At 44.0% G+C, this 23,614-nt stretch overlaps 1 protein-coding gene across 2 annotated transcripts in view; it reads left to right on the forward strand.

Moving 5' to 3' along the window:
- The window catches only part of Cacna2d3 (calcium voltage-gated channel auxiliary subunit alpha2delta 3), an 877,750-nt gene that overhangs the window by 603,128 nt on the left and 251,008 nt on the right, over positions 1 to 23,614 (forward strand). Inside the window, exon 14 of one of the 2 annotated variants that reach the window (XM_004652732.3) lies at positions 18,328 to 18,345. The exons of the other annotated variant lie outside the window; for it this stretch is intronic. Within the exon in view, the coding sequence (XP_004652789.3) occupies positions 18,328 to 18,345 (18 nt within the window). The remainder of the gene's footprint in view (positions 1 to 18,327; positions 18,346 to 23,614) is intronic. 2 annotated transcript variants of the gene reach the window in all.

A 23,614-nucleotide genomic window follows, 5' to 3' on the forward strand; every position in this document is an offset into this window, starting at 1 on the left:
AACTCTCCATGGCGCTTCTGTCTTCTGTCTGAGTTGTGTACACAAGGCTTCGTGCATAGCTAAAACCTTCCTATAGAACTGTAAAGCTCCATTACCATCATGGAAAAGCGAGGAGCCACTTGAGGATGAACGCAGACTCCTGAAGGTTGCTCAGAGTCTGTAAGGCCTGCTTTGTAGGATCTTATTTTATTCTGAAGGTTCCCACACATTTTAAAGGTGCCCCCAACTTGAATAATTCTATGATTTAAATATTTTTTGATGTTTATTTATTTAAGAGAGAGAGAAAGAGGCAAATGGAAAGCGAGAAGATAGATGTATCAGGGCCTCTCCCTGCTACAAACAAACTCCAGACACATATGTGCCATCTTGTGCATCTGGCTTACGTGGGTACTGGGGACTCGAACCTGGGTTCTTAGGCTTTGCAGGCAACCGCCTTAACTGCTAAACCATATCTCCAGCCTAATTCTATGAATTTTAACATGTAAAAGACTGCTCACTTCAGCTGTCCCAGAAAATACCTGTGTTTGCTTCTTTTTGCATTATAAGATACAAACTGGAAGACTATGGAGATGGCTCAGTGGTTGAAAGTGCTTGCTACACAAGTCTGAGGACCAGTTAGTTAGTTCACATCCCCAGAACCCACATAAAGGGGATCCCTGTGGGATATGTGTCTCTACATAGTCATTTTAAAAAGGGCCCTGGCTGAAACTAAGAAAAATTGGCAAAACAAGCAAGGGTGCTGTTTTCTTGATGAACCGGATACCAGCACAAGGGGGAAGGAGACCAACACAAAGAAAAATCAACCCCTACCAAATCAGAGAGCCAGAGCCCCAGAGGCCCCCAACACCTCATCACTGGAGCAGACCAAAAATGAACCCAACATGGCTCAGGGAAATTTTGCGGAAGACGGGGCGGAAAGAATGTCAGAGCCACATGTTGGGTCATGATATGCAGAGACATTTATCCCACCCATAACTGTGAGCTAACCCCACAATGCACGACCCATATACCTCAACAAGGAGGGGCCAGTGGGGAGGAGGTAGGTCTCGGATGAGCCTAATAATGGTACAAAACTGACTGTAAAAAAAAAAAAAAACAGATTGAACATAGAAATCATACCATCCAGCAATCCCATTTCTTTTTCTTTAATTAAATAGAAACATTGTATGAAAAAAAATATATTTTAGAGAGAAAGAGGAATATATGGAAAGAATAGGTATACCAGGGCCTCCAGCCACTGCAAGTGAACTCCAGATGTATGTGTCACCTTGTGAATCTGCCTTATGTGGGTACTGAGGAATTGAACCTCAAACCAGGGTCCTTAGGCTTTGCAGGCAATCACTTAACTGCTAAGCCATCTCTCCAGCCCTAATGATTTTTAAATATTTTATTTATTTATAAGAGAAAGGGTGTGAATATGAGTGCATCAGTGCCTCCTACCATTGCAAACAAGGTCCAAGTGCATGTGCCACTTTGCACATCTGGCTTTCTGTGGGTACTGGGCACTTAGACCCAGCCCATCAGGCTTTGCAAGCAAGTGCTTCTAACTGCTGAGCCATCTCTCAAGCCCTGTCTCTATAATCTTAACATTTCTCTGGCAGTGAGAGGCAGACACAGGGAATGCCAAATTTAGAGGGACAGCTAGCCTGGTATCCACAGTAGCAAATAATAAGAGAGCCTGTGTCTCCAGCAAGGCGGAAGCTGAGAACTAAGTCCTTAAGCTTGGCTTCTGGTCTCCCCATGTGCACCCTGACATGGATGCACATGTACACCACCCACCCACACTCACTCATACACAGATACCAAGTTACCACTTAGTTATGGCTACCAGTAATATTAAAGCTATTACCCCACATATTACACAATGCCTTTTTTTTTCTATTATTTTACTTTTGTTTGTTTGAGAGAGAGAAAAGGGCAGATAGAGAGAATGGATGCTGCAGGACCTCCAGCCACTGCAAATGAACTCCACATGCATGTGTCACGTTGTGCATCTAGCTTTATGTGGGTCCTGGGAATCAAACCAGGGTCCTTAGACTTTGCAGGCAAGCGCCTTAACCACTAAGCCATCTCTCCAAGCCCCACACACAATGCCATTTTCTATGAAAACAAATGGATCTGCAATAGTTAAATGGGTGTACCATCCAAAGAAACTTGGGTTTATGTATGTGGAGTAGCTATGGCATAATTGGTAAATAGAGAATGATGCCATTGTTAAAAAAACAAACAAACAAACAACCTTGGTGGCGTGGTGGCTCACGCCTTTAATCTCAGTACTTGGGAGGCAGAGGTAGAAGGATCACCATGAGTTCGAGGCCACCCTGAGATTACATAGTGAATTCCAGGTCAGCCTGGGCCAGAGTGAGACCCTACCTCAAAAAAAAAAAAAAAAAAACCAAAACAACAACAACAAAAAAAAAACACAAAAAAAACCTCATTGGCTCCAGATATTTCCTCTGATCATGTAAAGTTTGCTACCCAAAGGAAGCCACAGTAGCATCAGCAGCGTGCAGGGAGAGTCATTTCCAGAGATGGGAGTTCCTCACTTAACCTAGAATTCACTATGAAGTCTCAGAGTAGCCTTGAGCTCAAGGTGATCCTCCTACCTCTGCCTTCCAAGTGCTGAGATTAAAGGAGTGCACCACCATGCCAGGCTTCAACCTTTATACCTCCTGCCTTCAAGTTACCATTTCCTGTTTTTTTTTTTTTTAAAAAGATAATACAACCTTAAAAATTATTATTTGCAAGCAGAAAAAGAGTGAGAGAGAAATGGGCATGCCACGGCTTCTTGGCACTGCAAATGAACATGGGCCATTTTGTGCATCTGGTGGTACTGGGAAGTCGAACCTATGTCTTCATGCTTTACAAACAAGTGTCTTTAACCACTGAGCCATCTCTCTCGCTCTGATACTTTTTTAAAACTGGGTGTCTAACATGTTTTTAACTGCATTAATATTTTATTAAGATAGTTACTGGCCTTGCTTAGTGTAATAGGACCCTTACTGGAGGGGTATGTTTTTGGGGGTGGGCTTAGGGGCATTATAACCAGCTTCCTCCTTGCCAGTGTTTGACATGTTCTCCTGTTGCTGTTGTCCACCTTATGCTGGCTAGGAGGTGATGTCCACCCTCTGCACATGCCGTCATTTTCCTCTGTCATCATGGAGCTTCCCCTTCAGTCTGTAAGCCAAAATAAACCCCTTTCTCCCACAAGGGGTTCTTTGTTGAGTGCTTTGTGCCAGCAGTGAGAAGGGAACTCCAACACTAAGTGTTGTAGTAATGAAATTTCTAAGGAGTTGAGTGGTCTGTCAGATCACATTTGCTCCATAAATCTTGTTGTGGTGTGCAGTTGTATGGAAGGCAGAGTTTCTTCCCAGTGTCCGTCCCGCTGTAGCAGACATGTCTGCACTTGTACTTGAATCGGACCAGTGATTGTTTTGCAGATGAAGTGTGTCGCTTAACACACTTTTGCTACAAGACATAGATAACCCTGACTTGTTCCCTATCCTGTGGATGAGTACTTGGTTTTCCCCCTCTCAACTGAACCCTTTGATTTTTTCCTTTAACAAATTCTGCCTCTCCGTCTTCCCACGGAGGGTGTCTAGAGGTCACTCCCTTTACAGTTGTCACACTGTGAGTCAGCCATGGCTCGAGGGGGATTTCTGTTCCTCATTCTTTTTTTTTTTTTTTGGTTTTTTGAGGTAGGGTCTCACTCTGGTCCAGGCTGACCTGGAATTCACTATGTAATCTCAGGGTGGCCTCGAACTCTCAGCGATCCTCCTACCTCTGCCTCCCGAGTACTGGGATTAAAGGCATGCGCCATCACTCCCGGCTGTTCCTCATTCTTTAGGGCCCACTATTTCCAGACTGCTTTCCCTATGGTCCAGCAATTGGTGAGGTCCCTGTAGATTCTCTCTTGAACACTTCTGCTTCACAGAGTAATTGTTTCAAGGTAGAATGTTGAGTTTTCACTCATTTCCCTCATTTCCCTCTGAAGGTTTCTTTGTAAATGCTTTCTTTTTTTTAGAGAGAGAGAGAGGTTAAAAATCCATTCATCCATTTTGGAGGGTTTCAAGTTCTTGGGTGAGACTTTCCTTGGAGGGTTGTCCTGGCTCTTGTTTGACTCTTCTGGCTTTCCATGTCCATGATCGGCCAGGGCAGGCTCTCTGCTTTCACACAGCAAAAATCCATGACCCTCCCAGGTGACTTCAGATCCTGGTGACAGAAGCTTGCAGGAAGGTGTTGGTCCCTTCCTCTGCAGCATCCCTGTTGGTGCTGGTCTCCCGCATGCCATTCCTCCCATATGCTTCTCGAGCCGGGTCTCCTTATATGGCTTGAAGTTGGCTTTAAGTTCATCATCTCAGAGGAGCTACATGACATGCATAAATTATGAAACATTTCTGCAAATTAAGTTTTAATTAAAACCAGCAGTTTAGAGTATCAGCTGGAAGCCATCACAATGTCGAAAAGTGGCACTGGTTAGAGGGGAGCGCAGGAGGAGGACTGGGCGCGGTGACGTCCTGCCCAGACCGTTCCACAGGGAGAGCAGCTCTGCTTCCCTTCCAGCCGGGGGCCTCCTGAATCGACACCACTGCCCATCGCTGATAACCCCATGCCTCTGCCCTGCCGATGGCCACAAGGATTGCTGTGTTTTTTTGTTTCTTTTGAGCAGAAATTATAAATACATCATGGTGGTTCTTTTATCTGGAGTTTGCCAAATTTCCGTTTGGTTCTACCAACCTGTGTTCTCCCATAGTTCTTGGCAAGCCTTCATGCCCTCCCACATCTAGGACTGAGAGATGGAGATCGCCTTTCAACAGGATGACCACCCAAAATAAGGCTGAAGAATGACAATTTTAATTGGAACCTTATTTTTCCAATACAATGCACAGCCCCAGCCTGCTGAGCAATGACTTCTTGTGAGAAAAGTCAGAATGTTACAGCGAGCAAACGGTCTAGGGCTCGCCTCCGCCGATAGTCCTAGCTACATGTAATGTGAGAATTGTTCTGCTCTGCCCATTAATAATCCACATTTTCCAGCATTCCCCCCAAAATGTCTTCCATCAAGTGAATAAGTTATGCAGGCTTGCCTTTCATCCGGGCAGAGCTCCATGACTACAACAAAGCCCCAGATCTTTTCATCTGAAATTTGTTTGCAAAACCTGACCTTTAGTGACCAGTCCACTTCTCTTTTACTAAATACCCTTAGCGCTGCTCATCTGGGGTGGGGAGGGTGCTCTTTTATTCTCTGCAGACCTACAGCGGAGTTAGTCAATTGGCCTCTCAGGAATTTTGAAGTTTTATATTCTCTGTCTTGAACTCATTTGGACCATAAGGAAGGCTCCTTCAGCTAATCTGTATTTAAAAATTACTGGAAGGATTTTTATAAGATGATACAGTATTGGCAATGAGGGGAGTGAAACAAACATCAGAAGTAGAAAACATTGGGGCGAGTAAATTGGGATAACCTTTCCTGAGAACACTTGGATGGAAATACATGTTGTCTTTTAGCCAGTAATCAAAGCCCTGCGTATAAGTGGAGAGTATGTGCTAGGGAGTAACTGCAAGAATATTTATTTACAGTGTTATTCACGTTGGTAACAAAACAAAATAATGAGGATTACATTCAGTACTTTATTATATATTCAAATAATTTAAACACTATGCCATCATTTAACATAATGGTAACTAAGACCAAATATGAATATTAACACCACACATGACTTCCTGTCTTCTTTGCTTATCTTTCATATTACTTTTCTACCCCAAACATGTATTCTTTGATTCTTAGAACTCATCTGAGATATGAATGTGTTATAAAGGCTTTTCTGTCCATCCTTTTTGTTTCTTTTTGGTTTTCATGATTAAACATAATGTCAGAAAAAAAAAAAATGTTGCCAGGCATATGGTGCATGTCTTTCTTTAATCCCAGCACATAGGAAGCCGAGGTAGGAGGAGCCTTGTGAGTTCAAGGCTAGCCTAAGACTACTTAGTGAATTCCAGGTCATCCTGGGCTGGAGCGAAACCCTACCTTGAAAATAAGAAAAGGAGTTGAAGTTACAGCTGTACCATAAACTAGATTTTGAGAAATCACCATTAAATTGTACTAGAGCTGGTAAGATAAATACCCAAAATTATAAAAGTACAAATATATGGAATACATATAAAGACCATTTTCCCCAAAAATCTTTCCAGCACAGGGTAAAGTACTTAGATATATGCATCAAAAATCAGAATGGAGGGCTGGAAAGATGGCTTAGTGGTTAAGATGCTTGCCTGCAAAGCCTGTGGACCCAGTTTCAATTCCCTAGTATCTAAGCCACATAAACAAGCTGGCTCATGAATCTGGAGTTTGTTTGCAGTGGCTAGAGGCCCTGGTGTGCCCATTCTCTCTATATATATTTGTATCTCTCTCTTAAATAAATAAAAAAAATCAAAATAGAGGGCTGGGGAGATGGCTCAATTGATAACATGCCTGCTTGCAAAGTCTAAAGGCCTGGGTTTGATTCCCCAGTACCCACATACAGCCAGATGCACAAAGAGGTACATATGTCTGGAGTTCATCTGAAGTGGCTGGAGGCCCTGGTGTTCCCATCTCCCTCTCTCTCTATCTCTCTCTCTCTCCTTGTAAATGAATAAATAAACTACTTAAAGAAAACTAAATATCAGAATATAAATTTGAATAATCCTAAAGTAAGAGTAAGATAGGATATCAGTATACCATATGTACATATTATGAAAACTTTAAAAAATTAAATTAAAATGATCAGTTTGCATAAATTAATCCTGCTTCTTTTTTTTTTAAAATATTTTATTTTTATCTATTTACTTATTTGGGAGGCAGAGGGGCAGATAGAGAGAGAATGGGCATGCTGGGGCCTCCAGCCACTGGAAATGAACTGCCACTCTGTGCGTACTGGGGAATCAAACTTGGGTCCTTAGGCTTTGCAGGCAAGTTCCTTAACTGCTGGGCCATCTCTCCAGTGCTTGATCCTGTTTTTATTTTTTTAATTTCACTTTCCCATCTGCAATGTTGTATGTCTCTACCACTGCTTTGATTTCTTTCTTCTTCCTCCTTTACCCTATCCCAGTGATGGGGACATTTGAAGCCATGGCAGTGGGGATGTTGGTTCAAATAGAGACTAGAGAATGGGCAACCAGGCACCCACACTTAAGGATCTGGAGCAGGATTAGGGGTAGAGGAGGTCGCTGACTGTCTCATGTGGAAGACAGAGGAGAAGGAGAACATCCTAGCGTTCAGAGAGACACCTGTCTGTCCCCTGATTTATCCAACATTATTGGAAAAACCAGAATAACTTCCAGACGTTGGGGAAATGAAATGCTCTATTTGCATTTGTAAGGAAATTTCATGCATAGTATTGGGAAGCTTTTGAGGAAATTGCCCTTGAATACTTTTGAAACTGAATAAAACAAACAGCTAATGAAAATTTTTTGATGAATCCCTTGATGCACACAAGGAAAACCTAGTCATGATCTGCTATGGTGTGTACCTAGAGATGGCCAGCTTCAAGTTTCTAGTGGAATCTGTTTAAAACCTCAGCCCACTGAGCACACTTGAGCTGGAAGCCACTGCAAGCCAAATCCCATGGGTGGATGTGAGGGGTCATGTGACACCTGGGTGCTAGATTCTACCTGTCCCAGAGCCATGCTTTCCATAGTGCTGACTTCACTTTCGTGCTTATTGAACGGTCTGTTTCCAGCCATTCATCTTAGATTCTACTTATTGTTTATTTAATTAATTAATTTATTTAAGGGGAGAGAGAGACAGATAGACAATGGACACACCAAGGTCTCCAGCCACTGCAAATGAATTCCAGATGCTTGCGTAACCTTGTGCATCTGGCTTACATGGGTCCTGGGGAAAGGAGCCTGGGTTCTTAAGCTTCACAGGCAAGTGCCTTACCCACTAAAGCCTTTCTTCAGCTGTAGATCCTAGTTTGAAGAGGAAAGGGAGCAAGGGTGGAAGGGAGATGACAGCGCTTGAGATTATTACTTCCTAAAAGTCCCAATAAGACAAAGGAGGTCAGGTCCATATTCACTTGAGACAATGGCTGAGGCCACAGAAAAGTTCCAAGCTGATTCACTTAAGTCTAGTCACTGACCATGAGAAGGAACTCGACTCTGGCTCAGAGTAATAGGGCAGTATGAAAGAAGGGGGCTTGGGCTGGAGAGATGGCTTAGTGCTTAAGGTGCTTGCCTGAAAAGCCAAAGGACCCAGGTTCAATTCCTCAGGAACCATATAAAGCCAGATGTACAAGGTGGCACATGTGTCTGGAGTTTGTTTCCAGTAGCTAGAGGCTCTCTCTCTCTACCTGCCTCTTCTCTCTCTCTCAAATAAATAAAATTGAGTAAATAAAAATAACTATCTGAAGGATATGAGTCAAAGAGGCCATAGTGCATAAGTCAACACTACCTAAAGGGCCACAGTTATCACTTCTTCATATACCCGATACTATACCAAGAAGTGACGGCCTGTTGCCACAGAGAGCAGGCCTGTGAGACCTAGAACACGAAGGCTCAACACAGTGACCTCTCCTACTCCATCAGATTCGAGCCAACACTGAGAGGTTTGGAAGCTAAAAGGTCAAGGAATGAAAACAGCAGCCTTCACTGGCAATTCAGTACAGGGCTGGGGAGGTGGCTCAGTGAATGAAGGAAATGTTTAATAAGTGACTAATCAAATTCGAAGGCCCTGCCTCCTTTCTTATTTTCTCCTGACCTCCATTGCTTTCTTTTATTGTTTTATTCTTTCTCTCTTCCTTTCGCATTCCTTCATTCCCTCTCCTTTCTCTATTCCTTTCATTTTTCATTTTTCTTCACTCTTCTTCCCTTCCTCCCATCCTTAATTCCTCTTTCCTACTTTGCTTCCTTCTTCACTCTTTCCCATCCTATTACCTTTCCCCTCTCTGTCTTTTTTGTTGCCTTTTTTTTTTTTTTTTGAAGTAGGGTCTCACTGTAGCCCATGCTGACCTGGAATTCACTATGTAGTCTGAGACTGGCCTGGAACTCATGGTGATCCTCCTACCTCTACTGTTCTTTTTATTTGGTCTGCTTTCTCTTTCCTTTCTTTCTTTCTTTTCTTTTTTTCTTTTTTTTTTGGGGGGGGGATCCTTGTAACATCTGACAAAGTTATACTGAATTCTCTCCAGGCCTGCTCTCTGGAATCAGCTACAACAGTGGATCAGATAACTGGGGTCCTGGATGTACCTTGCATCCTTATGTGGAGCGGTAGTATGCAGAGGGACAGGAGGGTTACAAACTAATGTACATACAAGGCAAGAATGAACAAGCTAATGCCACAGAAAGACATTTGGGTGGATGTGAGGACTCCTGTCCAAAGAGGGGTCATCAGATCCGAGATCTGAACTAGGACTGGAGCTCAGTGAGGGGTCGAGGAATTGACCCAGGGTGGGGGAGGAGCACCAACTAGTTGATAAAGCTGCAACACAAAGACTGGCAAGTAGCCAGCTGTTATGTTTCCGTCTTTCCAAATGAAGAGTAGAGAATCGGGGACAGAGTGGAGCCAAGGAGCCCGGGGACACAGCAGGGTGGCTTGGCGTAGAGTGGTAATGATGGGTGCGTGTGGGCAGCTTTTTAAGGACCTTTATTTTCTCAACATTGGCTTGGAGTCTGAGCTAAGACACACCCTTCTCAGCTCCACAGAGGAGCTGGGCTCTTTATCCACAGTGCTTGATGAGGAAGAATGGAAGATTCTAAATGCAAGCATCCACGAAGAACCTTTATAGCAAGCAGGGATTTCCCCCATTCGTAAGACCCAAGGCAAAGGGCGAGATCTGCAAATGGCATCAGCATATGTTGGCCAGGCTGTTTGTTTGCTTGCTTTACACAGTTGGCAGGGAAACTCTTTGTATCCCACTTGGTCCTTACATATTGCCTAGTGAAATGTATTGTTTTGGTCAGCAGATCTCTAACCGAAGCTTTATTTTTAAACAAAAGAGGGACCCAACTCTGGGACTTTATTGAAGTAGAACAATAGATGTCCCCACTGTGGCTCTGTGTGAAACTCTGACATGGAAATGAAGTCACAAAAATGAGAGGCTGAGAGGCTAGAGAGCTAGCTCAGTCGGTAAAGTACTTCCCTTGCGAGCATGGGGACCTGAGTTCAATCCCCAGAACCCACATGAAAATGCTGGGCATGGTGGTGCACTTGTAATTCTCCAGCTGTGAGGAGAAGGAGGAGGAGACAGAAGAACCCCAGGGCTTGCAGGGCAGTCAGTCTAGCCTAAGTAGTGAGCTCAAGGCTATGAGAGACCCTGTGTCAAGAAACAAAAGGTAGGCAGTGTTCCTGAAGAGCAACAAAGAACATCTGAAGTTGTCTTCCAGTTTTCATATGCATGCACGCATGCGCACACACACACACACACACACACACACACACACACACACACACACAGACACGAAAGAAGGTAAATGAGAATTAAAGCACACCCACCCCTTCATTTGGAAATACAGCAGGTAGCATGGCATCAGGACCCTCTTCTACTTCACCTGATGCCCCTCCTCTCATGACCATCTCACACACAGGCCCCCAGCTGATGCAGAGTCACAGTTGTCCAGTGGTCCTGTGTCAGCACTACCCATAAAGGGCCCTCGTCTGCATGCCCATCATGAGCAAGCTCTTCTCTGAGCTCAAGTTCTTTCTGTCCACCTGCTTCCCTGCACCTCCAGCTCTGAGTCCAAGCGGTGTTAGTTTCAATATTTATGAGACACAGAGAGACAGAAACATCGAGAGAGGGAGAGAGAGAGAGAGAAAGAGAAAGACATCGAGAGAGAGAGACAGAGACATCAAGAGAGAGATAGAGACATCGAGAGAGAGAGACAAAGAGAGAGAGAGACAGAGACATCAAGAGAGGGAGAGAGAGAGACAGAGACACAGAGAGAGAAAAACAGAAAGAGGGAGCACACAGGAGAGCATGGGCATGCCAGGGCCCCTTGCCACTGCAAACTGACTCCAGAAGCATGCAGCACTTTGCATGAGTACTGGGAAATTGAACTCTAGGCGGGCAGGCTTTGTAAGCAAATGCCTTTAACTGCTGAGCCATCGCCCTCGCCCAAACCCAAGAGCTTTTTTGGTTGTGGTTTTTTTCTGTTGTTGTTTTGTTTTCTGAGGTAGGGTTTCACTCTAGCCCAGGCTGACCTGGAATTCACTATGTAGTCTCAGGGTGGCCTTGAACTCACAGTAATCCTCCTACCTCTACTTCTCAAGTGCTAGATTAAAGGTATGTGCCAGCACAACCAGCCCAAATTTTTAACCTGTGTCATCTTTAGACAAAACTGAACTCCATGTGTTTTCACTCAGATATGCTTCTCCTTTCATCATCATATTCTCAGTAAATAGCTCCACTGCCTTTATCCCAAAGTGTGAAGGCATTTTCTTCTACAAAGCCTCCTTGTCAGGTGTGGCCTGCTGTGGTCCTGGACACCCCAGGGAGACTCTGGGGGCAGGATGTTCTTCATGTAGCTCATCACCATGTATCCCAGAAATCCTGGGACTGGCTCCATAAGGGAGGGAAGAAGAAGAAAACGATGTCTCACTTTCTCCTTTCTACTCTCACTTCCACCTGAGACAGACTCCTGCTTGCCTCCTGTGTCTGTAATTCCTGGCCTACATCACTCAGTGGTCTCTTCCTCACATTTCAATTCTGTTGCTCCTTGGGTACATGACCTTGTAGTTTGAAAAAAAAAAGAGATAATAATACAGCTGACCTAATAAGCCTGTTATGAGTTTTCAATAAATTCACATAGAGAAGCCACTCTGATAGCTGTGATAATCACCTGTCATGAATGCCTCCCTCCTCAGGATGGCCTTAATTTGTCACGTGCACCTTCCTGGATGCAGAATAAAGCAAGTTCTACTAAGGATGTCAGGTGGAAAAGCCACATCAAGGTACTTCTCATTGACCACAGTTGAATTCACTTAACCACACCTTTTTGCTTAAATAATTTTTATTTATTTATTTGCAAGGAGAAAGAGAAGAGACAAAGAAAGAATGGGTCTGCCAGGGCCTCCAGCCACTGCAAAGGAACTCTAGATGCATACACACTTGGAGCATTGGGCTTTATGTGGGTACTAGGGAATTAAACTCAAGTCAATAGGCTTTACAGGCAAGCATCTGAACTCTAAGCCATCTTTCCAGCCCTAAGCACACCTATTTCTAATAGGGTCATGGAGCCTTACTAAAAGTGAGGTTTTTGTTTCAAAAAGAAAAGAGAAAGGAAGGGAGGAAGGTACTTAATAAGTTGGGATTGTATATATGTAAGTAGAGGAATAGATTAACAGGAGTGAAAAGGCCCAAAGTGAGGTCAGGGGAAGAGATTGAGTAAAGGAAAGGTGGAGGGAGTGCTAATCAAAATTTAAGAGGGTGCAAATAAATCATATGGAATCCTCTGGTTTCAGACAATGGAACACTCAGGAGCCATAGATCATTGTTAGAAAATTTTCGGTGCCAGGGATGAGGTACCTCCAATGAGTTGTTGGCCAGGGAGGTCCCTGATGTCCCATAAACATTGTAGGCCATTGCCGAGGCCCTTGGTTTCCCAACAGGAATAGATGGTAAGACCCTATTGCTGAAGGCTCCACATTCTTGGGCTGCAAGGCCACTGAAAAATCCTGCTGGAACTCAGCTGATAACCTCCTCATGTAGACCAGCTGACAGAAAGCTGGAAGGAGCCATTCTGCATGCAGTTCAATGGGAGAAAGAGATACCACCAGTGAGGATACTCAATAGTGGACACTGCAAGCCTTATAATTGGCCAGCCAGGCCAAATGAGCCAATGGGCGCAATAGTGGCACGTCCATCATGGTGGAAACCAACTGCCCTCCAACTGGACTGGAGGCCCGTTCCATGGGGGGAAATATATCCCTGATAATAAAACCTTAACACGGGGTAGTCATGAGCCCTAGGGGTGTAACATCTGCTGATGTATACATAAGTGTATATACTATTCTTATCAAACTACCCAGTAAGCACTCCTACTAATATTTATACCCTTGTATTAACACTGCTCTCACTTTGGGTAGAGAATCTTCTCTTTTCAGATCACAGTGACCTTGGGATGACTCAGTAGGTATCGTAGTGCTGGAAAGAAGTGACTGGAGTACTGAGTAACATCTCAATCACACCTTCCAAGACTCAGGGTTTAATGCGGAAGAGGTAGCAGAAAGAATATAAGAGCTAAAGGAAGGGTAGGACTCCTTACAACATGCTCCTCCAGACACAAAATGCCCTGGATATCCATGACCTCACTGTGCCTGACACTACCTACACAAGACCATCATAAGAGGAGGAAAAGATCATGAAATCAAAATAAAAGAGAGACTGATTGAGATGGGGAGGGGATATGATGGAGAATGGAATTTCAAAAGGGAAAGTTGGGGGGTGGAGGGAAGGTATTACCATGGGATATTTTTTATAATCATGGAAAATGTTAATAAAAATTGAGAAAAAAGAAAAACAAAGAGTAGAAATAAAGCAGATAAGCTTCCAAGGTGAGTGGGAACCCCAAATTCCCACAGAGATAAGAGCAATCTAGAGAGAAAATATTAGGGAAAAGCTACATGCTAGCTTGGATTAGTTCTTTTTTAATTTAGGCATCCAATTAAGATGAGCCTTATTGCCAAGTTCAAATATATATGAAGGACCTTGATTAGTTGGTGGGCCCAGGAGGAAAGTGTAGACTCAGAAAGGGCCTGCCAATGGGAGACAAGGCTGGGGAAAGTTAAGGAGGAAGAATTGGGAAGCTTTTCCTTATTGCCATCTTGATGAATCTGGCTGAAATTCTCTTCCAGGCTGGCCCAGGCATGGAAAAAAAAAAAAAAAAAAAAAAGAAGAATGATAATGCCTGCACCAGGCAGTAGGTGTCTTATAATTGGGTAGTGTCATATGTTAGCGAGCATGATGAGAAGATATGACCTGGGAGATTAGACAGGCTTCTTTGAGACAGAATGATAGGTGAGTGGACAAGCAGGTGTTTTCCAGGCCCAGGGAGACAGGTGTACAGAAGAGTTCTGGGGTGAGGGAAAACATATGTGAATGACTGTGCCACGAGACGGCATGGCAAACACCCATGATGCTCCACGTGCCATGTGCCCTATGCGGAGAGGCATGACGAGTGCCAGATTCCACTTCCATACTGTGGGGTGGGCAGGGGCTTTCCGTGCCCTGTCACTCTTCTGGACAGTGCTCATGTGAAATGGTCAATGAGGCCTCCAAAGTGTTCAGGCTATTGGGGTGGGGGCGGGTGCTGTTTCTTGGTCTACATAACAAACAGCACTGTGAGCCTGGTGGTTGGAGCCAGATGGGGAAATAGGAAGACTGGACTTTGAACTTGAGCATTTCCAGGCTGGTGACCTTGATGAAGTTCTTAGCTGTCCTAAATCTTATTTCATAATCTGTAAATGGAAAATAATGTTAATATTAGACATACACAGTGAGAGTATGAAAAGAGATACAACTGGCATTTAGCCAAGCACCTAGACCCAGTGAGGGTTCCATGAACATAGGGCCCATTACTTCTTCCTCTTTTTTTTTTGAGGTAAGGTCTTGCTCTAGCCTAGGCTGACCTGGAATTCATTATATAGTCTCAGACTGGCTTGGAACTCACAGTGATCCTCCTACCTCTGCCTCCAGAGTGCTGGGATTGAAGGTGTGCGCCACCATGTCTAGCTATTTCCTCTTTTCATCACATTCTTCTCCTTATTCTCATCTTCCTTCACTCCATCCTGATCCACACAGGCCTAGTCCTCCTGGGTTCCTGCAGGACATGTCCCATGAAGAGCATCCTAAATGCATATTCTTCTTGGGAAGGCACAAGCCCCGCTGCTTACCATCCTGACAAAGGGGCCTGGCAGAAGACAAGGTCTCCGCAGGGTATAGGAAGGAGAAGTCCTTCTCCTTGCACTCTGTGAGGATGGGGTGCACGTGGGGCAGCAAGACTATTTATTGCTCATAAACGGAAGTATGTGCTGGCATTAAGGAGTCTGAGACACCCACATAAGTCCTAGAAGGGTTTTATCTTTTTTTTCACTTTAAAGCTTTCAGCATGGGTTTTGTCAGCATGGGTTAGGAGGATATAAATTAGTCAGCCAGTTTTCTTTCCCTGACATCAACCTTGGGTGTATCCTACTGACGAGGTCCCTGATTTAACCAGGAAAGCACAGTCAGAAATGCAAGAGTGCCATGCAGGTACACAAGGCAGGTAGCTCCTCTGCTCTCGTGGAGTTTGATACCTAGCAAGGTAGAGATCCACTGAGCAGATACCTTACCTGGCAGTGATAAATTGTTCAGAACTGCAAAGAAAAATGAAATAAGACCTGGAGGGGCCACTTCATGCAGCGACATGTTTGGCCATTCCCTAAGCCTTAGCCTACAGTACATATTTCTAACTGGCTATCACATTCTATCCAAGTGGTGATCAATCCACTGACTTGGAAAGCTGACTGCCTACTGTCAGTCACAAAATAGGCCATCAGACTTGTCCTCTGTTCAAACCTATTGGCCATCGAACAGTCTAGCCCATTTCCTTTCCCTTTCAGGGATCATTGTCCAAAGCCCGCACAGCACATGCCTCCAGGTGGGTCCAGTGTATAGCTGGCCTGGCTTCTACTCCCAGGCAGTGCACGCCATTCATGAGCATCAGGGTGACTGACGGCTGGGTGGGAGGTGCCCAACATCCCTGGCAGGAGCATCTGTGGTTGTGAGTGATCTGATCTAAATTTGTTCTGTTCTATTCTGAAACCCCCTTGTGGGGGCAACCTGCTCAGGGCACTGTAAGCTATAATTTCCACTGGTTTGGGGCTCCAATAGGAACACTTGTCTCTGTTTTCATGAGTTATTTCTTGAGGAAAGCACATGTTTTGTGGAGAGTTTGAGGCCAGTCTTAAACAGAGGACATCACCACAAAGGCCTAGTCTCTTATTTGCTTTGCTGGCATTTATCCTTTTGTGCTTAAATGGGATCTCTTTCTGAGACTGGCTTCCTGTCTAAAAGGAATCTTTAAGAAGACAGTCAGACAGACAGAAATAAAGAAAAAAGAAAGAAGGGAGAAAGAGAGAAGGAATAAGGGAGTAGACGAAAGGACGAGAAACGAGAGAGTGCTCCTCTACCCGGGAAGGCAGTGGTAGTCTGTGCAGGACTTCACTATGACGCAGCTTCGCAGTTCACAAAACGTTTGGAATGCTCATGGCCTTGTGTGCTGCCTGTGGCAAAGGCTGTGACTGCACACAATTGCATTCTTAAGGAATTGTGCATTTTTTTTCTTTCCACAGTCTACATGTGGCCAAGGTTTCTTTCCCATTGCATGAAAGGAAAGTTAGAATTTCAGAAACTTTATGTGACTCCTTATTTTATGCTCCATTTCTCATCTCCTGATCCTTTTTTTTTTTCTTTTCTGAGCTCTGGAGGAACCTATGAACTTCTTTTCTGAAAGAAGAGGCAGAAGGAGATGGGTGCACTCCTGTGTTTTTAACTGGGAGAGCCACTTGGGAAAAGAGTGGGAGTGTTAAAGAGGTTGGGAAATGATTTGACAGACATTCCCCAGAGTATTTTGGAAATAACCCTGAACCCTTCTATGTACTCTTTTCTGGGCTTCATTCACAGAACTCTGGCTTGAGATAGGTTGATGGAAGCCCTGATTTTAAAGTACATGCAAGAGAGCCTTATTCCCAATGTACCAAGAATGGGGGGACTGGGGAGATGGCTCAGTGGTTAAAGGTACTTGCCTGCAATGCCTGCAAGCCCAGGGTGGATTTCCAAGTGGCCACACGTGCACAAAGTGTCACTTGCATCTGGAGTCTGTTTGTAGCAGAAAGAGGCCTGGCATGCCATTCTCTCTCTTTTTCTGCTTGCCAATAAATAAAAACTTTTTTCAAAAAGAAACAATTGCCAGACATGGTAGTACACAAATTTATTCCCAGTTCTTGGGAGACAGAAGTAGGAGAATCTCTGTGAATTCAAGGCCACCATGAGACTGCATTGTGAATTCCAGGTCTGCCTGGGCTAGCATGAGAACCTACCCCAATAAAACAAACAAACAAACAAACAAACAAAAGATACGGAAAGTCAGACAACTCATTTGAGGCCCCTGGGAGGTCTTGTTTGGTTGTCTTACATCTTGCAGTGTTTTGGATTTTTAGTCAAGAGAGACAGGGAGAGAGTCTACCGTCATGGCAGGAAGTCTTTATTCACTGCAGTTAGGTCTGTATGTTCTAGACTCACACGACCTAGAAGTAGTTTGGAACTGGACACTCCTCCTCTAAGTTCCATTTTATTTTCATCTCTAAGTTGGAGATGCCTAGCTTTGAGTTCTGTGATTTAGTGGGATAATGCAAAGAAAAGGATTGAAATACAGGCTGATGACAAGTTCACACTTGAAAAATGTTATTCTCGATGATGAACATTTAAGTGTCCCTCATGATGCAATTCCTAGACTGGGTATTTAATACCAGGATAAGACTAATCCTGTTCCAGGTTAGAAAAACACCTCTCAAAGCACTACCTGTAAAATTGCAGTCATGATACAGTCTCATAAAATCATAACTAATAGTTTCAACACAGACAAAAGAGACAAACACGTCTCATAAATGCTCATCCTTTTCCTCATACCTGTGAGTTTCTGTTCTTCGCCTACACCGTTGTTCTGTCAGCTTTGGTTTTGATGTGTAAATCTGGGTGCATGCTCCCTTAACCCCCAAGTAAAGGGAATAGTTAATGTGCTGCAAATTGCCTTTGAACACAGAACATTCCTCTGGCAGTGTCCAGGTTGTTGTTCCACCTTGTCACTGTTGCCGTGTGGGCTGGGTAGTTCTGCTATTTTGTGCACTGTAGGATGTCTCCTCACACCCCTGGCCTCTACCAACTGAGGTCAATAACTCCTCCTCCATCCTCCTACTTGCGAGGGTCCCAGGACCTCTGCACAGCCCTCTTCCAGTTGAGGAGTGCTGTCCTGCAGGAGGACTGGGTCATGCAGCTATGCGCTTGGACCAGGGGACAAGAATGACAGTCCCATCCCCAAATTGGTACAATTTCCAAAACACTTGATAGAAAATGCCATACCTGTTAAATGCCACAGATTGGAGTAGCACATTGAATAATTAGCACTTTGGCTTTATTTTGGGTGGGGGGAAGTGGGTTTAATTCAAATTCCATGCATTTTTGTTCTCATTTTGGTTTTTATTATTGCCAATGGCAAGAAAATGGAATGTTACAATTACTCTTAACTTCGTTTATAACGGTTCTTCTTTTTTTCTTTTTGTTTGTTTGTTTGTTTTTTCCCTTCCTTATTTTTCAGCTCCCTCAGGCTCAAAAGGTAATCTCCTTACTGTCATATCCTGGTCATTTCCACAAGTCATGCATGTCAATCTCTCTCTCTCTCTCTCCATGGTATTGTGCATTTGGCAGCATTCATGACCAGTGAAATGGTTATCCTATGATAGCTTTACAATTGGGCAGGAACATAGAGGCCCTCACACTGTGTCTACTGATTCCCCCCACCACCACATTAGTCCCTTTTCAAGGCCAGTGCTTAAAGGGTAAATCCATACCATTTCTCTAAGAATTCTCCAGTCATCTATATGCCAGGAGAAAGTTTGGCATATTCCCTTAAATAGAACATTCTAGGCTTTCCATGGGATAACCTCCCAAGGACACAGATCATACAAATAATTAGCAAGACCCATTGACCACATTGAAATTCTTGGGTCCCTCACTCAGAACTCTGAATGGCCTTCATTCATTGCAAAACTAGCATGTCCTTCACTCTTCCTATCACCCTTGATGCCCAGAGAGCCTTAGAGCAGAGTTCTTACCAATGGCCAGACCCTTTCACTGGTCCTCATTGTGCATCTAAGGTGATCTAGTCCCACCATTTACAATGTTCTCTGTGCAGAAAGATTTCATGTGGTTGTAGTAATGGCTTTGCTGTTGTCGTACCCATGGCATGTTATTGTACCTAAGGACAGTTATGGTTAAAAGAAAGAAAGAAAGAAAGAAAGAAAGGAAGGAAGGAAGGAAGGAAGGAAGGAAGGAAGGAAGGAAGGAAGGAAGGAAGGGACGAAAGAAAGAAAGAAGAGAAAGGTCCCGCCATACCTGCTCTATTGTCATGATTTTCACAAAGCACAACCCTGGAACAAACAGAAATTTCTGGGGAGCTGATGTGGACTAGTTTCACTTCAGGAGTTGAGGTATGGCACCGCCATGAAATTGAAGGGCTTGCTCTTCTCTAGCCTTCCATTTCAGAGCAGAGAGCAGACATGACTCCAGTTTCTTCTCACTGAGATATAGCACAACTGTTGTACAAAAAAGAAAAAAAAAAGACAGTCTGTTCAGACCATATGGACAACCAGAGGCCTAGAAATCATTACACAATGATTCAGATATATCTGAGATATTTAAACAAGGCGAGACATGCTAGTGTGTGACTTGGCTTGTGGTGATGTTTGATTATACTTTGGTGCCATCGCAAAGGACTGAACACTTCATTAAAAGTTAAAGCATTTGAGGCTAGCAACGGCGTCTAGGGTAAATATACAGTCACAGTTTCGGATTGCTTGGAAGGCTCTATGTCTAGAATAGGACATGTTTTCTCAATTGCCCACATTAGATTTTTTTTTTTTTGTAAAGAGACTTAACAAATCCAGTGTTTAAAAATGAACCTGCTTTAACTTACTGGCATTGATGTTCCACTGACCCTTATACAAAGACACACTGCAGACAATTCCTCGAGAATTGGAGGCGCTGTCAGCCACAGCATGTGAAGTCAAAGCAGACAAGCTGAGAGAGGTGGGAAAAACAAATACGCTACCCTGTGTGCTTCTTCAATAGCACTTACCTCATTGCATTCATGCCTTCTGTCATCATCTCTTGACTAGCATCCTGTGCCCCACAGACATGACTGTGGTCATAGGAAGTCCATGGTTAAGGGAGGAAGTCTCGTGAGCTGTTTGCCCAGTTCTTCCCCATCTCCAGAAAATTGCAAACAGTCCAGAATGACTTGTTCCATAGCCTTACTAGCAAGGAGTAGCTCTGTCTCCTGTTCTGAGCATGCCTAAGTATGGTCTTTTTTTCCTTAAAAAATATTAAGAGCCCTGTTTAAAGTAGCTTGAGCACTGGGAGAAGTTTCTGAACACTTCAGCTAGGGAGAAGCACCTTGCATATAAACCTGCTATCTGGGCTGGAGGATGGGGTTGATATTCGATAGATCTGGGCTGTCCTGTCCAGGCAGTGATGCTCCTTGTTCTCCGTCCCTCTCTCCTGTCTAGCATTAGCCCAGTGACAGCTTAGTTGGAATGAAGAGGTTCTTGCAAGCCTTGGTTTCTTTTAAAACTCCTGCATACCTGCCTGAGGAAATGGGCTGGTTTTTGTATCAGGCTCCATCCATCCATTAACTTGAGCAAGTTAATGAATGTCTTTCAGCCTGACGGCTCAGAGTTACTTAACAAGAATGAGAATGACAGACTCCCTTTCTGGCTTTGTTTTGAGAGTTACTTTATTCACAATATAAGTTCCAGTGATCATTTGGCAAGATTTGTGCCTGGCATTCCTAGGAGAGTAAGGGTGCAGTCTTGTGGGCAGCGGTGGTTTGGGACATCTGCATGGTGTTTTGTGACTCAAATCTAATGGATAATTGAAAAGTGACAAAAGAGCCCAGCCAGGCAGGCGGGCGGTGTTTCTCCTGTTCAATATGAGGTTTGCATGAACTTGCCTACATCTGCTCCACGCAGTTAGAAAGAAATGGTGATTGTGCTTCAAACGTTATCAAAGCAAACAGGGCTAGTTGTTTTGAGAGATGTCTTCCCAATGACTATTTCATGGCTCATAGATTTCAGATATCATGGATATTATTATAATGAATTCTTTTTTAAATAATATTTTAATTAATTTATTTGTAAACACAGAAATAGAAAGAGAGAAGATAGAAATGGACAGAGAGAATAGGCACACCAGGGCCTCCAGCACTGCAAACAAACTCAGGATGCATATGGCACTTTGTGCGTCTGGGTTTCATGTTGGTACTGGGGAATCGAGCCTGGGTCATTAGGCTTTGCTGGCAAATGCCTTAACCACTGAGCAATCTCTCCAGACCAGTAGTGAATTCTTTCTAAATCCAAAAGTGTGCTGTTCTGTGGGTAGAGGGAGATATCCCAATCGCTGTTCTTGGCTGTCTTTTCACCTGAGGTCATGAGCACACACACTGGGCCATGTGGTGTCTGCTTTCCTGCTGTCGTGTCGGGATGTGTCTTAGGATCATCTGTAACTGTTTCTCTAAGCATATTTTAAATAGTTATGTCTGTGTAAGCATGTTGATTTCAAGCTCTTGGCTGATCTACAATCGAAAATGCCCCATTTTGGTGTCCTTCTTGTATATACCAGGCATTAATGATTATTGGCTATAAGTGGTGGCTTGCATTTAATATTAAGGATATTCTAAAATTTCCCTTCTAGGCCAGTATGACAACTTTTAAGAACCATTGCTTGAAAAAAACATTTTGTTTTCTTGTAACCATTAGGCATCTCTAGGATAGCTGGTGGGCTTTGCACATTTCAACCCTTGATCATCAGGGTGGCAATAGGTGCAGAGCAATAGCTATACCATACCAGAAGACTGTAGGGCACCCTCACCAACTGTGGAGACCGTGTTCTGGGTTCTTGTAGCAGGATCCCTCCCACCCTCACAAACCTGATCTTTTTGAGGGAAATTGAACCCATTTTTCTTACAAGGTACTATTTGATTTCTGGGGAAAAATAAAAATAAATGAGAGGTTTCATTTTATCATAGCCTGATGAAGCCACCAAAAGCCTTTGGTCAGTGTGTGCTCAGAGTATTGAACAATATAGTTTTCATTCAACTATGTTCTTTCTGTCTGTGCCAACTATGCAACCATTGTTCACTGTGTGGCCAATTTAATCAATGTTGCATGGCCTTGAATATCTAGTCAGGGGTACCCAAACTTGGCGTGTGTGTGTGTGTGTGTGTGTGTTACCGTCTCCAAACACTGGAACTTTGTCCTTTTATTGTTTCTGCTGTATTCACAAGCACTGGAATTTTCCAGAAGCACTCTCTTTGAGTGCTCTGCCTTGCCTGGTGCTGTACTAGTTAATGTCAGCCTGAGAATTGTGGAGAGACAGAATCATTTTTTTTTTTCTCAAAACCATAGTTAAAGCAAACCACATCTCTAATCCTGTTTGGAACTGCAGTTGATGCACAGTACGGCAAAGTGATCCTGGTTTATTAGCCTGACTGTGTTGTGTTTCCTGTTAGGAACAGCTTAACTTGCCTTCTTGAACAAACACAGCGGGGTTCAAGATCTGTTGTTCCAAGCCTGCTGTGATATTCCTCGCTGCTTAACTTCTATGAGGATTCAGGGCTGCATAAATTAACTGCTTAAATGGAGGTCACATTTGGGTCTTTTAGGATAAACTGTTTCATTGATTCCCTCATACACACCCTAAAGAAAATGGAATCATAAATCCATTTGCATTTTCTTTGTTTCATCCTTTATATTATATTTGGGAGGAGGAAATGCAAGCATGCGTTTATCTAAAGCATCCACCCCTTCTTTCCTCTCTCCTTCCTTTCTTCTTTCCTTCTTTGTTCCCTGCCTTTCCTCCCTCCCTCTTTCCCTTCCTTCCTTCTTCCTTTCCTTCCTTTCTCCCTTCCTGGCCACCTTTTCTCCTTCCTTCCTTTCTTTCTTCCTTTCCTTCCTTTCTTCCCTCCCTTCAGTTTCTTCCTTTCTTCCATCTCCCCTCCCTCACTCCTACCATCCCTCCTTCACTTCTTCTCTCCCTTCCTTCTTTTGTTCCTCCTTCCTTCCCTCCTTCCTTCCCTCACTGCCTCCTTCCTGGCCTCCCCCGATTCTTTCTGTACCTGCTACTCTTTAGCTATAAACTTCTGGGAGTAGAGTGTGGCCACCTCTTCTACCAGTGTAGTCAGATTTCAGCAGCTGTGGGCCCCATTCACCTTGTTCACCTTCTATACTGTGATCTGTGGAGTTAACTGTCCCAGAACCGCAGGGTTGGCGACATTGCTGTTCCATAACTACGTGGATGTGAGTGAAATGTCCGGGGGAGGGTATGATTCTTGACATTTGATAACTGTTGACATGTGGTTTAGGACTCAGTAGCTTTGCCTCTATGCACTTTGCATGTAAATGATAATTACTTATTTCTGATAACCCTATTTTTCTTATCATCTATCATTTTACTGGTGCATATTGGGACCTTTGATGGGCATTTCCACGCTGGGCTGTGACAGTAGAAAAGACTGAAGCATGATTCCCCGCCTGTGAGTGGCACAAGAGCAACTGAAACCACAGAGCGGGTCCCGTTACTTCAGCTCCTCTTGCGGCCCCTGTGATGGACACAGGGAATGCTAACCCGCTCTCCCACGATGGCCAGCGGACCTAAGGGGTGTGTGTGTGTGTGTGTGTGTGTGTGTGTGTACGCACGCGCGTGCGCGCAACATGCACGTGTACAAAGTATGCAAGCTTTGCATCCCTCTGAGTCTTTGCTGCCCCCTTTCCTGTGGCCCTATTCAGTCCTGTGTTTGAGACCACCTAGTGAATGTGAGACCCTCGGAT

Source organism: Jaculus jaculus, chromosome 16 (genome assembly GCF_020740685.1).
Source record: "Jaculus jaculus isolate mJacJac1 chromosome 16, mJacJac1.mat.Y.cur, whole genome shotgun sequence".
Classification (NCBI taxonomy): Eukaryota; Metazoa; Chordata; class Mammalia; order Rodentia; family Dipodidae; genus Jaculus; species Jaculus jaculus.